Source organism: Electrona antarctica (genome assembly GCF_951216825.1).
Source record: "Electrona antarctica genome assembly, chromosome: 5".
NCBI classification, from domain to species: domain Eukaryota; kingdom Metazoa; phylum Chordata; class Actinopteri; order Myctophiformes; family Myctophidae; genus Electrona; species Electrona antarctica.
Window position 1 is genome coordinate 7,428,069 of NC_136810.1, and position 17,315 is coordinate 7,445,383.

At 44.6% G+C, this 17,315-nt stretch overlaps 1 protein-coding gene across 1 annotated transcript in view; it reads left to right on the top strand.

Annotated features, from left to right (window-relative positions):
* Nucleotides 1-10,268, top strand: part of nup93 (nucleoporin 93) — a 65,776-nt gene extending 55,508 nt beyond the window's left edge. Inside the window, exons 16-22 of the mRNA XM_079500565.1 lie at nt 4,120-4,164; nt 4,879-4,995; nt 5,291-5,409; nt 5,506-5,623; nt 7,368-7,451; nt 8,697-8,825; nt 9,859-10,268. Coding sequence (XP_079356691.1) covers nt 4,120-4,164; nt 4,879-4,995; nt 5,291-5,409; nt 5,506-5,623; nt 7,368-7,451; nt 8,697-8,825; nt 9,859-9,969 — 723 coding nt within the window. The 3' untranslated portion in view covers nt 9,970-10,268. The remainder of the gene's footprint in view (nt 1-4,119; nt 4,165-4,878; nt 4,996-5,290; nt 5,410-5,505; nt 5,624-7,367; nt 7,452-8,696; nt 8,826-9,858) is intronic.
* Nucleotides 10,269-17,315: the final 7,047 nt, after the last annotated feature.

Sequence of the window (17,315 nt, forward strand, 5' to 3'; positions counted from 1 at the left end):
AGTCATGAACTGATGCCCTCCACATGCCCTCTTCATAGTCATGAACTGATGCCCTCCACATGCCCTCTTCATAGTCATGGACCTGATGCCCTCCACATGCCCTCTTCATAGTCATGGACCTGATGCCCTCCACATGCCCTCTTCATAGTCATGAACTGATGCCCTCCACATGCCCTCTTCATAGTCATGAACTGATGCCCTCCACATGCCCTCTTCATAGTCATGGACCTGATGCCCTCCACATGCCCTCTTCATAGTCATGAACTGATGCCCTCCACATGCCCTCTTCATAGTCATGGACCTGATGCCCTCCACATGCCCTCTTCATAGTCATGAACTGATGCCCTCCACATGCCCTCTTCATAGTCATGGACCTGATGCCCTCCACATGCCCTCTTCATAGTCATGGACCTGATGCCCTCCACATGCCCTCTTCATAGTCATGGACCTGATGCCCTCCACATGCCCTCTTCATAGTCATGGACCTGATGCCCTCCACATGCCCTCTTCATAGTCATGGAACTGATGCCCTCCACATGCCCTCTTCATAGTCATGGACCTGATGCCCTCCACATGCCCTCTTCATAGTCATGAACTGATGCCCTCCACATGCCCTCTTCATAGTCATGAACTGATGCCCTCCACATGCCCTCTTCATAGTCATGAACTGATGCCCTCCACATGTCCTCTTCATAGTCATGGACCTGATGCCCTCCACATGCCCTCTTCATAGTCATGAACTGATGCCCTCCACATGCCCTCTTCATAGTCATGAACTGATGCCCTCCACATGCCCTCTTCATAGTCATGGACCTGATGCCCTCCACATGTCCTCTTCATAGTCATGAACTGATGCCCTCCACATGCCCTCTTCATAGTCATGGACCTGATGCCCTCCACATGCCCTCTTCATAGTCATGAACTGATGCCCTCCACATGCCCTCCACATGCCCTCTTCATAGTCATGGAACCAATAGAACTGATGCCCTCCACATGCCCTCTTCATAGTCATGGACCTGATGCCCTCCACATGTCCTCTTCATAGTCATGAACTGATGCCCTCCACATGCCCTCTTCATAGTCATGGACCTGATGCCCTCCACATGCCCTCTTCATAGTAATGAACTGATGCCCTCCACATGCCCTCCACATGCCCTCTTCATAGTCATGGAACCAATAGAACTGATGCCCTCCACATGCCCTCTTCATAGTCATGAACTGATGCCCTCCACATGCCCTCTTCATAGTAATGAACTGATGCCCTCCACATGCCCTCTTCATAGTCATGAACTGATGCCCTCCACATGCCCTCTTCATAGTAATGAACTGATGCCCTCCACATGCCCTCTTCATAGTAATGAACTGATGCCCTCCACATGCCCTCTTCATAGTAATGAACTGATGCCCTCCACATGCCCTCCACATGCCCTCTTCATAGTCATGGAACCAATAGAACTGATGCCCTCCACATGCCCTCTTCATAGTCATGAACTGATGCCCTCCACATGCCCTCTTCATAGTAATGAACTGATGCCCTCCACATGCCCTCTTCATAGTCATGAACTGATGCCCTCCACATGCCCTCTTCATAGTAATGAACTGATGCCCTCCACATGCCCTCCACATGCCCTCTTCATAGTCATGGAACCAATAGAACTGATGCCCTCCACATGCCCTCTTCATAGTCATGACCTGATGCCCTCCTCATGCCCTCTTCATAGTCATGGAACCAATAGAACTGATGCCCTCCACATGCCCTCTTCATAGTCATGAACTGATGCCCTCCACATGCCCTCTTCATAGTCATGAACTGATGCCCTCCACATGCCCTCTTCATAGTCATGGAACCAATAGAACTGATGCCCTCCACATGCCCTCTTCATAGTCATGGAACCAATAGAACTGATGCCCTCCACATGCCCTCTTCATAGTCATGGAACTGATGCCCTCCACATGCCCTCTTCATAGTCATGGAACTGATGCCCTCCACATGCCCTCTTCATAGTCATGGAACTGATGCCCTCCACATGCCCTCTTCATAGTCATGGAACCAATAGAACTGATGCCCTCCACATGCCCTCTTCATAGTCATGGACCTGATGCCCTCCACATGCCCTCTTCATAGTCATGGACCTGATGCCCTCCACATGCCCTCTTCATAGTCATGGAACTGATGCCCTCCACATGCCCTCTTCATAGTCATGGAACTGATGCCCTCCACATGCCCTCTTCATAGTCATGAACTGATGCCCTCCACATGCCCTCTTCATAGTCATGAACTGATGCCCTCCACATGCCCTCTTCATAGTCATGAACTGATGCCCTCCACATGTCCTCTTCATAGTCATGAACTGATGCCCTCCACATGCCCTCTTCATAGTCATGGACCTGATGCCTCCACATGCCCTCTTCATAGTCATGGAACCAATAGAACTGATGCCCTCCACATGCCCTCTTCATAGTCATGGACCCAATAGAACTGATGCCCTCCACATGCCCTCTTCATAGTCATGAACTGATGCCCTCCACATGCCCTCTTCATAGTCATGAACTGATGCCCTCCACATGCCCTCTTCATGCCCTCTTCATAGTCATGGAACCAATAGAACTGATGCCCTCCACATGCCCTCTACATAGTCATGGAACTGATGCCCTCCACATGCCCTCTTCATAGTCATGAACTGATGCCCTCCACATGCCCTCTTCATGCCCTCTTCATAGTCATGGAACCAATAGAACTGATGCCCTCCACATGCCCTCTACATAGTCATGGAACTGATGCCCTCCACATGCCCTCTACATAGTCATGGAACTGATGCCCTCCACATGCCCTCTTCATAGTCATGGACCTGATGCCCTCCACATGCCCTCTTCATAGTCATGAACTGATGCCCTCCACATGCCCTCTTCATAGTCATGGACCTGATGCCCTCCACATGCCCTCTTCATAGTCATGGACCTGATGCCCTCCACATGCCCTCTTCATAGTCATGGACCTGATGCCCTCCACATGCCCTCTTCATAGTCATGGACCTGATGCCCTCCACATGCCCTCTTCATAGTCATGGACCTGATGCCCTCCACATGCCCTCTTCATAGTCATGGACCTGATGCCCTCCACATGCCCTCTTCATAGTCATGGACCTGATGCCCTCCACATGCCCTCTTCATAGTCATGGAACTGATGCCCTCCACATGCCCTCTTCATAGTCATGGAACCAATAGTATTCAAATAAGAAATGAGCCAAGTGTCAAGTTCCATCCAGGTACCTTCAGGGGAGACTATTTGGTCATTTCAGCCTTTTAAGGCTGATATTTTTCTCCCGATGAGCACCAACCTGCTCATCGGGAGCAGTTAGGTGGTTAAGACTCTTAGTCAAGGACACTTTGACGTGCAGCCAAAAGCCGGGGATCGAACTGGGAACCTTCCTGTACAAAGACGTCAACTCTATCTCCTGAGCTACCGTCATAAAAGTTGATTCGTACTTCATTGCTCAACACTTATCGCTCAAGTGTCATATTCAACCGAAAAAAAATTACATTTAAAAAGAAAACATGTCATTGAGTGATATTTGTTGAACAGTCTGTGCAGTTAATTATGAATTAGCCCTAAGGGATTTGGAAGGGGCTCTATGGATGTTTCTGCCTCAGGCTGGTGTGTTTATTTCCAGGAGGGAAAAAAAATAAAGTATTCCGTTTGAAGTAATGCCTGCTCTTTTGGGTCATATTTTGAGATGTGAATATATAAACTAATTCTGCTGAACAACAACGACAAACAAGTGCTGTAATCTGCTTGGCAGTGACTTGTCTACTGTATTCATGTATTCATGTAGACAGCACAATAATTGCATTGTACTGTATGTAGTCATAGCACTTCATAGTATGTATGTACAGCATAGTATAGTATATATGTATAGTTTATATGTATAGTGTCATTATATAGATATGTTCTAGTTACGTTCTTAGCTTACGCATGTTTCTTGATAAATGCATTTTATATATGTGATGTATTCCCATGCTTTTTTGTTCTTGCTTAATGTAAGTCGCTCTGGATTAAGAGCGTCTGCTAAATGCCTAAATTGTAATTGTATGTGTTCTCAACACTCTCTTCTTCTACAGTTTGACATGCTGCTGGGGAGGCTAGAGAAGGATGGCAGCAGAAAGGTAGGAAAATACTGCTTTTGTTTCGTTCTATTTTATCTCTGTTTTCTCGTAATTAATTTGTTTCCATTTCCCCTTCTCTCAATTTGCCTCCCTCGTCGCAGCTCAGTAGACACCCCACACGTTTCTGTGTTTCTGTCTCGCCTTTGTTCTAGGGCATTAAGCAACTAGTCGACTAGTAAATCCACTAGTCGACCTTGCTGGTACTAGTTGACTAGTTGATAAGAAAACAAAAAAAACGTTTTTTTTATTTTCTTCCCCGATTTTGTAGGCCTCAGGATCAGGTAGATTATAGTTATAGTCACCAATGTACACAGTTTTTAAATGTACAATATTTATTTCCCCCAAAAACAAAAGGAAATGTTTTTTTTAAACATAATAGGTGGTTAAACAACTAGTCGACTAGTAAACTAGGCAACTAGTCAACTAGTAAAATTGACTAGAAGTGAATGCCCTACTTTGTTCGTCATTTCTTCTTGTGTGTTTTTAATCACAGCTGTGAAGCTGGGGTTACCTGCAAGCCTTAAATCCATTAGCTCCTCCTTAAGTCCTCTATATTAGATTTGTATGTACAAATATATCGTTGCTGTCGTGCAGAAACCTTTTGTTGGTGAATTAATTCCCACTTCATCATAATACAGTGCCACACAAAAATAGCAAATATATGAAAAATCACCTTTTCATGTCATTGACCTTCTTCTTCTCTTCTTTCTAAAGCCTGGAGTGATAGACAAGTTCGCCGGTGACACCAGGGGCATCATTAGTAAGGTGGCTCTGGAAGCAGAGAACAAAGGCTTGTTCGAGGAAGCCATTAAACTCTACGAGCTGGCCAAGGTGAGCCATCATCAGCTCTCATATTGGGCTGTTTAAGGGAACCTGGCAGAACCTCCACAACTATGGAATGAACTTCTCATTGCAATCAGAACTGTAGACTCACTCTCAATCGCCATAGTCTGAAAACTCAGTACCACTTAAACCATATATACTTGATAAAAGTGACCTGTAAATTCAGTACCACTTAAACCCTCTATACTTGATAAAACTGACCTTTTAAAGAGCGTGTTTGGTACGCTCTTATTTCACTACACAAATCTCATTCTCTCTTTCTCTCTCCCTCTCCACTCTGTAGAATCCAGACAAGGTCCTAGAGCTGATCAACAGGTTGTTAAGTCCAGTCATCGCCCAGGTCAGCGCTCCCCAGTCTAACAAGGAGAGGCTGAAGAATGCAGCTGTGGCTATCGCAGAGAGGTAGATGCACAAACACATACAGTATACACACATTGTCTTCCTCACCTCACTTACTGTACTCTCATCTGTCACGTCTTCTCATCCGTGTGTTTCCAGGTATCGCTCTCAGGGCGTATCGGGAGACAAGTCGGTGGACAGCACGTTCTACCTGCTGCTGGACCTGATGACCTTCTTTGATGAGTACCACGCTGGACACATCGACAGGGCCTATGATGTGAGTAGAGAGCCCGTCCATTCCAACTCTGATCCCCATTTTGGCCAAGTCCCTAGCCCATTTTGACCTGAGATCAGATTCTAAAAATGTCTTCTAAATCCTGACAGTTTTCTGAAAAAGCTATGTTTCTATGTCAGTCGTAATTCGATTTTTCAAAAATAGCAGACCTACAAGCTCGTAGCGCGCCACTCGGTGGCGCGCTATGAGTAAAAAATGGTAAATGGTAAATGGTGCATTTATATAGCGCCTTTATCCAAGGCGCTTTACATAGATTGTGCATTACATTCACCCATTCACACACCGATTGCGGCGGAAGCCATGCAAGGTACCAACCAGCACATCGGGAGCAATTTGGGGTTCAGTGTCTTGCCCAAGGACACTTCGACATGTAGACAGGAGGAGCCGTGATTCGAACCGCCGACCCATGGATCATTGGACGACCTGCTCTACCTCCTGAGCCACAGTCGCAGATCTACAAGTCGCCGCTTGTAGATCTGCTATTTTTCAATAGCTAAAGCATAACATGATGCTAACACCAAAAGGGGTTCCCTCCCAAAATGGGCTAGACCAGGGGTTCTCAACGTTGTTTGGCTGGGGACCTCCGGAAATGCTTTGGCCATGTCTCGTTACCCCCGCCCCCTCAATACAAATTGACCTCTACAATAACCTTTAACACATCTTGTGCCCAAGACGTCTGTGGACGTCCTGGGTATTGCGCAACGTGCATAGCCCAAGACGTCTGTGGACGTCTTGGAAAAAAAAAAAAAAAAAAAAAGTTTTTTTTTTTTTTTTTTTAATTATTTTTTTTAGTAAAAAAAATCAGAAAAATCAAAACACTTTTTTTTTTTTTTTTTTTAACACGTGGTGCCAAAGTTTGTTTTTTTCGCCATTGAGAATGCATTTGGCGTTTAAATTAAATAACTCAGAAACTATAAAACATTTCAAAGTAAAAAGTTCCAGCATGTGTCTCCACAGTCAGCTGAATTATAAAAAATGTGAATGGATTTTCTAGGTGAAAGTGATTTTGGGCAGTTAAGCGTGGGCTCTCAATGTGTTAATAATAGAGAAAATACATCATAAATAAATACTGAAACCAGATATAATCATTAAAGGAGCATTCAGTGATTTGGAAAAAAACCTGGTCCACCCCGGTAACAAGATGTGCACATGTACACGCTCTACAGTGGGGGAAGTACAGTACAACAGACTAACAGCACATGCACCAAGGCCCGCCCCACTCGATCATGATTGGAGGAAGGTCCCTCTCATCCTGATTGGATGAAGGCTTTGCCGCCCAAACCGAAACTAGGGCTCACTGGGGACAGGGAGGAACTCCTTATATGGTCAGCACACTTTATAGTAGGGAGGATTATCCAAAAAATAAGTGATATTTGAATTAAGTGAAATCACTGAATATACCTTTAAGGAAAGTTTATGCATGCACTATGTAAACTCTTAATTTCAATTTTCCAGCCATTCAGTTGCAAGTGTTCTACTTTTTTTTGCATAAAAATCCCAACTCTATCTTAAATAAATACATCTTTCCATCTCTCCTCTTTCTCTCTGTATTAATCTCTCTCTGTGTGTGTGTGTGTGTGTGTGTGTGTGTGTGTGTGTGTGTGTGTGTGTGTGTGTGTGTGTGTGTGTGTGTGTGTGTGTGTGTGTGTGTGTGTGTGTGTGTGTGTGTGTGTGTGTGTGTGTGTGTGTGTGTGTGTGTGTCTTTCTCTCTCTCTCTGCCCATTAGGTGATGGAAACTTTGAAGATTCTTCCGCTCAGTCAGGACAGTGTGGAGGAAAGAGTGGCCGCCTTCAGGAACTTCAGTGATGAGGTGAGGTGACCAAACGCTTCATGTCAGTCTTGAGTAGACAATCAAGAGATCTAGATTGCTACATTTTGGAATATAAAAAAAATAACAGAAAAATCACAGAACCGAAGCAAAGGCTTTAGTGCGGCCCTTCATATGGGATGTTGGTGTCAGGATTGTTTTTCAAAATCTGCACTGGTTTTCTCTGCCGTTCAAGCCCATGTGATGAATTTAGATTTACCCCAGTCAGTCGTGTGGACTGTGGAGGTCTCTGATTGTCTGGCTGCACAAGAATGCTTGCACACATTCCTACACTATGTAGAGCATGGGTTCCCAAAGTGGGGTCCGGGGACCCCTGGGGGTACTTGAGGGAGTTCCAGGGGGTACCTAGCTCAATTAGAGATAGCTGGGAACCAAATGGACCCTTCTGGGTCTGTAACTCAGAGTGTACAAATGGAACCAAATGGACCCTAGCGGGTCCATTTGGTTCCATTTGTACACTCTCAGAGTTAAATTAACAGTGGTTTTAAAATATAAATTGGGGTACCAGAGTTAGAAATGCCATTCAATCGGGAATCTGTAGCCTAATGCGTGTGAAACTGGGGGTCCATGAAATTAATATGTTTCGGAATCACTGCTAGAGCCGTAAAAATCCTCCCTTATCGGGGTCACTGGCATATGTTTTCAAATGGGGGGTCCGTGGCCTAATAAATGTTGATTTGGGGGTCCTTGACACGAAAAGGTTTGGGAACCACTGTCCTACACTATGTAGAGTAGGGAACAGCAAAACAGCAAATGGAAAAGCTTTTGTGTGATGCTGTAGTATGATGAAGTAGGGTGTTAATTTACAGGAAAAACACAGTGTGAATATGGAGAATACAAGGTTTTGAAATGACTTCTGCAAAAGAGTTTTCTGCAAAACATGTTGCTATAAATATAGCTAAAATCTAAAATGAGACGGTTTTAACCCATTTTCACCTGAGATCAGATTCTAAAAATGTCTTCTACATCCTGACAGTTTTCTGAAAAAGCTATGTTTCTATGTCAGTGGTTCTTCGATTTTTCAAAAATAGCAGACCTACAAGCTCGTAGCGCGCCACTCGGTGGCGCGCTATGAGCTTGTAGATCTGCTATTTTTTAATAGCTAAAGCATAACATAATGCTAGCACCAAAAGGGGTTCCTGCCCAATTATGGGTTAATGCGCAAAATAAAGAAAAGCAACATCTGAAGCAACTGTGCGTTTTTGTCTTGGTCTCATTCTCCCCTAGTTGCGTCACAACCTGTCCGAGGTGCTGCTGGCCACCATGAACATCCTGTACACGCAGTACAAGCGCCTGAAGGGGGCGCCGTCGGGAACGCCCGGCCGAGCACAGAGGACCATCGAGGAGAGAGATGTGGTAAGGACTATAATAGGCCTAGTAATATATACTGTATATATTCTGTCCTCACAAAACGTTGTCCCCATGGACGTATATTACTCAGCTAGACAGACAGTTAAACACTCTGCTAATCAAGTTCCAAAGAACAGGCCAGGTGTGTTGAGTTAATTTACGAAGAAACACAAAAAGTTAAAATGATGGAGATAAGAGGTTTATGCCCGACAGCAGCGATATGTTCCAGTCTTTGTATCTGAATTAATTGTCAACTCAAATGTCATGATGGTCACGACAGCCCTTCTGAGGACACAGAAGACACGACAGCCCTTCTGAGGACACAGAAGACGGCACAGAGCAGCTGAAAGGCGACAGTGGTTTACTGAGTGCTGTATAATTTTCCTCTCTAGAGGAACGATTTTCTCACGACAGCTCTATGGGGCTGTTGTTTATAACAGGCTGCAATTGTATGCTTCTGCTAGCATCAGAATGTCTCGCGCGCACACACACACACACACACACCAACACACAAAAAGACAGACCAAACAAAACTATCATTTGTAAGGTTGCAATGACTTTACTTTCATGCCTGGGAGCGTGCTGAGCAAGCATCAATGCATATTTATTCTAGAGCAGGGGTCTTCTTCACTTCAGGCCCCCCAGAATAGAGTGTATGCCCTTGACAAGACCATACATCCAAACAGAAATGTCCTATCTGATTGCATTAACCCATTTTGGGGCGGGAACCCCTTTTGGTGTTCGCATTATGTTATGCTTTAGCTATTGAAAAATAGCAGATCTACAAACTCATAGCGCGCTAGGAGCTTGTAGGCCTGCTATTTTTTTTAAATCGAAGAACGACTGACATAGAAACATAGCTTTTTCAGAAAACTGTCAGGATGTAGAAGACATTTTTAGAATCTGATCTCAGGTCAAAATGGGTTAAACAACGTTAAACTTTTTTCCTTTTTTTTTCTTCATGAAAACATTTATTATTTATGACACACACCACCCTCACCACGAGTCCTTGTTCTGTCCCCTGTGTGTCTGTCAACAGCAACTCCGCAGCCAAGCCAGAGCCCTGATCACCTTCGCTGGGATGATCCCCTACAGGATGGCTGGGGACACCAACGCTAGACTGGTGCAGATGGAAGTGCTGATGAACTGAGAGAGAAACGCATACAGTACAACCTGCCAAGCTGCCAATAGTTTGGCTTGAAATCCAAACATAATAGGCACAATACATCCCACAATACACACACACACACACACACTCTCTCTCGCTATCTCCATAGGTTGTCTCCTGTTTTTGTATAGTACCATTTTTTGTACACGCATACAAACACGTAGCAGTTTGATAGCTTCTCCTCCTGTCATTCTGTCTCTATTGTTTATCCCATTTTGTTGCTCGTTATGTATTATTATCTTCTTTCAGATTTTCAAATAAATGTTAAATGTTTTTGTTTACTTTTGTTTGGTTTCGTCTCATTTTACATTCTTTATGTTATTTATTCATTATTTTATTTTCCATCTTCCATCACGTTGAGGTTCCAACATGAGACACTAAAGAAAAATCTTTTTGAACCTTCTGAAATTCTATTATCATTGTCTACGGTCTAATTTAGTCTTTGTCTACAGTAAGTCTTTATTCCATTGGATAGGTTTGGCAACAATATATCATACCAAATTCATAATTCACAAAGATTCTAATTCCGTGAATGGTTGAAAATGTCCTTGGATTGGAAACACGAGGTGTGCAGTCACACATTGGGCGCATTCGGAAATACGCTGCAGGAATAATCTCCAATGTCAGATCGCTCGGACATCGTAGAGTGCTCTTATCAGTTAAGATTGTGGAACAACTGTTCCACAATCTTCTTCCGCCGACTGCTATATAGAGTCTGGAACTACACCTCCCGATAGTCGAAAGGAAGCTGTCATCTGTTGATTTCTGAAAACAAATTAAATTCATCCCACGTATAAACATGACGGTGTCTGTCTGTTCCCTAGTCTGCCCTGAGAGAACGCAGATGGAGGCTCCATCCTGTTTGGATGCTCTACTTTACCAGATAATGGCTGCTGTCACCCTTGGAACATTTCAATGTTTCTTTGCTGCTCAATGTGCTCATAATATACACAAGCTTGGACAGGTCTTAGTTGTACGATGGGTTCCATATTGAAAAGCCCTAAACTCTGCCATGGTGACATACTGTACACATACTCAAAAGTTATGGTTATGAAAACTACAAATCTGCTTGCACAAGCATGTACCATTTCTGGAGCCCTTGCCAAGTGCTAAGAGCTAGCCAATTAACACTCAAAGTGTAGCCTCCTCTCAACCTTGTTTTTATTGGTGTCTGCCTGTAAAGATACACTGTCTGTCTGGCCCCACCATGATAAAATGTTATGACTGCCGTAACTATTATAGTTCGCCGATTAGCCTCTATATTGTTCCATTTAATGCTTCAATATGTTTTATTTAAGTAAAACGTTAGCCTACTTAATCTTTTGGAGGATTTTTATGGCCCGGAATATTTGGAGTGCTTGAAGTGCCTTTAGCTTGCTGAGGGGTGGGAATGACCCAGTTTTCCTTCCAACTTCCAAGTCTTCTTCTGTCTTCATGTGATGTCCTAGACCTCGCCTCCTAAAGACGTGATCTTCTTCCTCGTGTAAGGCGGCCATCTGCTACATCACATCTTACCCATGGTTGGTGCATGCTGGCGAGTGGTGACCAGGTCATCTCCAGTACATTGTGGAGCGTATTGTAGCTACCTTGCAGCCTCCTATGACCAGGTCATCTCCAGTACATTGTGGAGCGTAGCTACCTTGCAGCCTCCTATGTCCAAGTGGTTCAGCCAGATCATCTCCAGTACATTGTGGAGCGTAGCTACCTTGCAGCCTCCTATGTCCAAGTGGTTCGGCCAGATCATCTCCAGTACATTGTGGAGCGTAGCTACCTTGCAGCCTTCTATGCCAACCCACAGATGGTTCAATGTGTGTGGCAGTAGGTGAGGAGGTAGAGTGGCCACTTGGGAATTGGAAGGTTCCCGGTTCGATCCCTGGCTCCATCTGTACTGTCCCAAGACACTGAACCCCTAACTGCTCCCTGTGAGCAGGTAGGTGTCGGGCTGGGGTGTGTGTGTGTGTGTGTGTGTGTGTGTGTAGGGGAGAATTCACATTGTAAAGTGCTTTGGATAAAGGCACTATATAAATGCATCATTTATCTTTCTTTTTGAGTGGTGCAAACCACTCCAACAACTGGCTTTGTCTGTATGTTTGTGTACCTGTACCTGTCCGTGCACAGGTGAGCATGGTTACCATGGTCACTGACATTACGTCAGACCACAGCTGATCAGGCTATATAAGACCTTGCACCACTCAGTTCACACGGGTGTGATTTTGTCTTCCTACTTGGTGGTTTGCCGTGGCCAGTAGCGAAACACTTGCCTGGGGGACGTGATGCCCTCCTTTGTCCATTGGGTTGTCTGGCTGCCAAGGCTTGTCCACTGGTTGTGCCATTCAGTAATCCTGGCATCGCCAAGTCTTCAGTGGCGTCCAAGAAACAACCCTGGAGACGAACTCTGACAGTGTCGGTTTGTGATTGGCCTGCTTTGTACACGCTGGGCTTTGGCGGTACCTTCTCTGTGGATGTCAGTTGTTTTGATGGGGGGGGTTATTTTGTTTGTTGCTTGTGATGCACCTAGGGGTCTAGTTTGTGTGCATCTTGTAGTGTACCATGATGGAAGGACAGGTTTATTTGGTGATAGAGAAGCACAAGGCTATAGTGCCCATTTACGCAGTGTACTTGGGTGAGTCGTGAGCCCTCGATCCCCTTTGAATTGTTAACTGTCGCAGAAGGCAGGAAACCTTGGCTCTCGTTTTCTGGATGTGTTCTGGTCAGTGGTTTTCAAGCCATCCAAGGTTATGTTGAACTCCTTTTAATCTCCCTGCTTTTAAGAAGGAAGCTGTAGATTTGGGTTTTCCCAGGGTTTGGGCTCAGGCGGGTTTTCCAGATAAAGGTTGTTTAAATTGGGAGGTCATGCTGCTGCATGAAGTAGAGCTGCTAGTTTCAAAATGATCTCAACGGGGACAACATGAAGAAAGTAGACTGCTTATATATACTTAGCAGAAATAAAGGTTTTCTGGTGTGAAGCAGTGTATTACCTTCAGAACTAAGCCTAGTTATACTTGGGAAAACAAAGGGATTCCACCACCGCGCCTCAAGCCAAGTTCAGGCTAGTGCATCTCAGGAGAGGAACTGAGATGCACCGGACCAGCTAGTTATACAGCACTTTAATTTGTTGTACGACAATTAGGGGTGTCAAAAAAAATCGATTCGAATTAGAATCGTGATTCCGTTATGAACGTTTCAAAATCGATTCATAATTTCCAAAATATTTGTTTATCTTTTTAGATTTATTTTCCTGGTTACAGTTACAGGAGTTTTCACTACATGGTGTTTGTGATATGAAATGTAAGCTCCCCCTAATCACAGTAAACATCATGTCTTCAGTCATTTTCAAGTTACTGTAGTCACTTCAGTTCAAGACTGGAGTAGATTGTGATGAAATCCTATGTATTGAATCGAGAATCATTTTGAAAAGAAACTTGTTTTGAATCTGGAAAAAAATGCTTTTGAATTTTAAAAAAATCGTTTTTGGATTGAATCGTGACCCCAAGAATCGGAATCGAATCGAATTGTGGGACACCCAAAAATTCACAGCCCTAACGACAATGTAATTCACCCAAAATAGCACATCTACAAGCTCATCATAAGATCTATCCGTGAGGTGCTGTGAGCTCGTAGATTGGTTATTTTCGTAGAGGCTTCAGTGCAGCCACTTTATTAAAAGCAAACTTTTTTTGAAATCTTTTGCACACCTGAGTGTGCAGTAGGTATAGAGATGTGCATCAACATCAAGGTACTCCCCCACACATCTTCACTTGATTTAAACATCTTGTTCTTCTTTGTTTCTATACTTTATTGAAAGGGAAGCTAACTGTAATGATTCAAAGAGCAACTACAAGCAGGGGATTAAATAATATAGCAGCATCCATCTTGCACAACTCTGGAAATATATTTATAGAAATGGATGTACAAAGCATATAAAAAAGTATCTCAGCATAAGGTACTTTTACTTTCGGCACTGGAATGTTGAATACTTTTTCGATTAATCTGAACCGTTTTTTGGGGGGTTGTTTTTCTTTATATATCAACAAATTGATTAACCACTTAAAGGGGAATACGACTCATTCTCAATTTCATTTTCAACATCATTAATATACCTTAAAGTTGTTGTGTGGAAATAATACAAAACAAGTCCCCCCTTTCCTTCTGTGTAGCCTAGAACTGGAGGTCATGTGATCAGTGACATCATGAAGATGTACTCTGCAAGCCAAAAAGTACATCTTCGTGATGTCTCTGATCACATGACCCCAAGATCTAGACCTCCAGTTCTAGGCTAAATAGAATGGGGGGGGGGCTGACCCTGTCATTAGTGGCAGCGGTGGCCGAACGGATTGCGGAGCGGTCTTGATACCGGAAGGTCGCCAGTTCGAATCAGCGGTCCGACACGTTAAAATTACCACCGCTGAAGTGCCCTTGAACAAGGCATTGAACCACTACAATGAAATGTTCTATGAGCAGGGCCTGGCTGGAAACAAGTTCTTGAGCTTAGCCCAGATACCCTGGGTAAATATAGTAATGCAGTGGTAACATGCAAAAATTGTGAAAATAGCAGATCTTCAAACCTTTTGAAAAATATCACCTATAAAGAACATTCCCAAATTAGTGATTGATTATTAACCAATATTTATTCATGATCGGTCAATCTGGGAACCCAGATGCTGTTAGCAGAATCTGTCTTGAGAGATTTATGATCATCTATAAAATTGATTACTTTGATTAAAGGAGAATTCCATGCTAGAAGGCTTTTTTACCTTTCTTACCTTTCTTTGTAGTCGTTACGTCCCCACACGTGTGTGTGTGTGTGTGTGTGTGCGTGTGCGTGTGTGTGTGCGTGCGTGCGTGCGCACATCTTGTCGTCCTGACGTCCATCAGCAGGTCAGAGGTGGTGTCTCTCTATCAGGTGTGTGTGCTGCAGCTGGTGTTGTGAATCAGGCCGCTGCAAAAACCCATCTTAAAACCCGGCTATTTCACAACACCAGGGTGGCACCTCACCACTGAGCACCGTGACGACACCACCCACTGCTCCACCTCACCACTGAGCACCGTGACGACACCACCCACTGCTCCACCTCACCACTGAGCACCGTGACGACACCACCCACTGCTCCACCTCACCACTGAGCACCGTGACGACACCACCCACTGCTCCACCTCACCACTGAGCACCGTGACGACACCACCCACTGCTCCTCCTCACCACTGAGCACCGTGACGACACCACCCACTGCTCCACCTCACCACTGAGCACCATGACGACACCACCCACTGCTCCACCTCACCACTGAGCACCATGACGACACCACCCACGCTCCTCCTCACGGTAACAGGTCATCTCGCCCCGGAATTTCGAAAAGTGAAGACGGCTCGCCCCAAGCCGTGGATAGCTCGCCCCCCAAAGCGTGGATATCTCGCCCCAAAGCACGGATATCTCGCCCCATGTTTATTTCATGTTTATTTTACCTTATTTCTCATATTGGAGAACATTTAGAACCAGTATTCCACCTCACCACTGATGATGTTCATGAAGTGGATACTGCAAGGGCTATACGTAGCCCTCAGGTTGGAATCTACAAGCTCACAGTGTAGGCTACATAGATCTGCTGTTTTCACTATATTTGTACATTCTTGAAAAGTATATATACTGTCAAAATACAATGTTACCGTGAGAATTATCAATATTGATGTATATTTTGTCAAATATCGGGTTTTTGTATTTATTTTATCCAGCAGGGATCAGATGTTTTTTTTGGCTTGATTTTAAGAAGGTCGTTCAGTCCTTGCCTTTTTCTTCCAGTTATGTAAACATTGGAAAAATGGAATCCATTCTCAGCACACAAGGTGGGGGGGGGGGGGGGGAATCATTAATGCATCTGTTTCATCCTTTCATCTCTCACTCTGTTCTCTTCTCCGTTTTTCTTTCAATCTCACTCTCTGTCTGTCTGAAAAATATCAAAATATCTCAATAGACCTAACACACACACACACTAATATGAGGGGCCGTTTCTCTCTCACACACACACACACTAATATGAGGGGCCGTTTCTCTCTCACACACACACACACTAATATGAGGGGCCGTTTCTCGCACACACACACACACACACACACACACACACTAATATGAGGGGTTGTTTCTCTCTCACACACACACACATATGAGGGGCCGTTTCTCTCTCACACACACACGTTCACACACCCATATGAGGGGCCGTTTCTCTCTCTCACACACACACATACTATGAGGGCCGTTTCTCTCACACACACACACACACACATGAGGGGCCGTTTCTCTCTCACACACACACACACACACATATGAGGGGCCGTTTCTCTCTCACACACACACGCACACACACACATATGAGGGGCCGTTTCTCTCTCACACACACACGCACACACACACATATGAGGGGCCGTTTCTCTCTCACACACACACACACATATGAGGGGCCGTTTCTCTCTCACACACACAAGCACACACACACATATGAGGGGCCGTTTCTCTCTCACACACACACGTTCACACACACATATGAGGGGCCGTTTCTCTCTCTCACACACACGTTCACACACACATATGAGGGGCCGTTTCTCTCTCTCACACACACACACACATATGAGGGGCCGTTTCTCTCTCTCACACACACACACACATATGAGGGGCCGTTTCTCTCTCACACACACACGTTCACACACACATATGAGGGGCCGTTTCTCTCTCTCACACACGTTCACACACACATAATATGTGTGTGTGAACGTGTGTGTGAGAGAGAGAAACGGCCCCTCATAATATGAGGGGCCGTTTCTCTCTCTCACACACACGTTCACACACACATATGAGGGGCCGTTTCTCTCTCTCACACACACGTTCACACACACATATGAGGGGCCGTTTCTCTCTCTCACACACACACACACATGAGGGGCCGTTTCTCTCTCTCACACACATACACACTATGAGGGCCGTTTCTCTCACACACACACGCACACACACACTAATATGAGGGGCCGTTTCTCTCTCACACACTCGCGCGCACACACACACACACACACACTAATATGAGGGGCCGTTTCTCTCTCACACACGTTCATGCAAAGTAGAATATGCTTCTCTCACTATTGATTGATTGATTTATTAACACAAACAGTTTGTAGAATTACAGTACATTTCAAGCACTAAGTGCTTGCACCTGGTCCACTGTTAGTTTCAAGTGGGTTTGGGTCTGTCTTTATATCAACCGTTGGTTGGTTTTGTAAATAAATGTGAAATGTTTGAGAATTCCCTGCCCTGAAGGCAGAAACAACTGAATAAAATGTGTTTT